Consider the following 1,915-nt stretch of genomic DNA (forward strand, 5'->3'; position numbering starts at 1 on the left):
ACCGGGCGTGTGTGCGTGCGTGCCCAAGATCCCAAGAGGAGAATGGAGGAGAAGGGATTGCGGCGTGGCCATCCCCCTGGGGGGTGATCTCTCGCTTTCTGTCTCTATGTCTCTCTGTCTGTCTGGCGAGCACATGCGCCCTATAGCAAAAACCTCTCAAAAATAAATAAATAAATAAATAAAATAAAGACCCTACTGGGGGGACCAGCAGTTAGCGTAATGGCTACGTCACTGGACTCCCACGTAGTTGACCGCGGTTCAAGTCCTGGACCTGGTGGCTTGATTTCTCACTTGCCCCTCCTCCCCGGTCAAATTTAAATAAATAAATGAAGTTAAATAAAATAATTCTTAAAAAAAATAAGACCCTACTGGGGCTGCTTTCTCTCATGAAGTAATAAGTAAATTGAATAAGTAAACAACGAGAATGGACTTGAACACAGGAAGTACTACTCGAGGTGAACACGGGCACCTCACCATGACGGAGGGACCAACAGGAGGCTAGCGTAGGAACCCTGCACATGCCCATAACAGTGTCGGAACAGAGGAAGCAGAAAACTACCAACGAGACGGAAAAATGAACCTATAATCAGTATCAGGTGGGAAAAACAGATTTTAAAAAATCAGTATAGATTTGACCAGGGGAGGCTGGCAGGTGGTGGGATGGTTCAGGGCGCTGGACTCCCACAGGGCTGACTGTGGTTCGAGTCCTGGACCTGGAGGCTTGCTTTCTCACTTTCTTTCTCTCTGTGTGTCTCTCTCTCTGGAAATATTAAAATAATAATAATAAATAAATAAAAATAATTTTTTTAAAAAAAGATTTGACCAAGGACCAGCAGATGGCATAATGGCTACGTCAGTGGACTCCCATGTAGTCGGATCACAGTTTGAGTCCTGGACTGGGTGGCTTACTCATGCAGGGAACGTGTGTGTGCTGCCCAAGATCCCGAGAAGAGAATAGAGGAGAAAGGATTGCGGCGTGGCCATACCCCCAGGGGTGATTACTCGTTCTCTGTCTCTCTGTCTCTGTCTTTCTGGTGAGTGCAAGCACCCTATTGCAAAAACCTCCCCAAAAACAGAAGACGCAACCCATAGGATTCACAAAAGTAACAGCAACGCAGCACTGTAGCAAGTGAGCAGCACGCATGTTTGCAAGTGCACGCAGAACAAAAGACGGCCTACTTCAGATTCAGAGCAAGGCTTGATACATTTCAAAGGAGTGAGATCACAGTGTATGTTCTCTAACCAGAAACAGACAGAATAACATATTGACCCGTGCCGTACTCTGAGAGGGAAAGCCCCCGACATCACTGTGAGAGCGCTCAGAGAGGGCCAGTGTTTTCCCTAGGGCTGCACAGCCCACGTCTCCTTCCCATCAGCCCGGAGATCCACACCCAGGACAAAGCTGCAATGGTGCCCCACTCACCACCACTGGCTGCCGAAAATACTCGTCCACTGCAGCACCTCGGAGGGCCGACAGGTCCACTCCGTGGAAGGAGGGCTGGTACCTGTGGAGAGCCCCGGCCCAAGGGCAAGGTCACCAGGCAGGAGAGGCAGGCGCGGTGGCCCGCCTCCTCTGCAGTGGGCCCGCGTCCAGTCCAGCCCGTCTTTCAAGTGCGATGAGATGAGGAAGAGGACGGGTGGGGCCACCCCCGGGGAAGGCAGCCATGGGGCCGGGCAGGACACACGGGCACACTCACCAGAAGTTGGCCTTGGTGAACTGCTCCATGTAGAGCTGCTCGTCCGTGAACGGCGCCAGGTGGACGTCGCCAATGGTGGGGAACATGTTTCCTGGGAGCGGAGCAGGGAGGGTGCTGGCGTCAGGGTGGCAGGCCCTGCAGGGGCCCCAAGACCCAGCCTCGGGGCTTTCCTGCCACTCATTCTTCCATCCACACGCTCGAGGGACGTGGCGGGACGG

At 52.7% G+C, this 1,915-nt stretch overlaps 1 protein-coding gene across 1 annotated transcript in view; it reads right to left on the reverse strand.

Annotated features, from left to right (window-relative positions):
* Positions 1 to 1,915, reverse strand: part of CARM1 (coactivator associated arginine methyltransferase 1) — a gene marked incomplete at its 5' end in the record, with an annotated part of 19,444 nt that overhangs the window by 4,128 nt on the left and 13,401 nt on the right. Inside the window, 2 exon segments of the mRNA XM_027765545.1 lie at positions 1,424 to 1,505; positions 1,698 to 1,788. Of these exon segments, the coding sequence (XP_027621346.1) occupies positions 1,424 to 1,505; positions 1,698 to 1,788 (173 nt within the window).

Source organism: Tupaia chinensis, unplaced genomic scaffold (genome assembly GCF_000334495.1).
Source record: "Tupaia chinensis unplaced genomic scaffold, TupChi_1.0 Scaffold138665_1, whole genome shotgun sequence".
Lineage (NCBI taxonomy): Eukaryota > Metazoa > Chordata > Mammalia > Scandentia > Tupaiidae > Tupaia > Tupaia belangeri.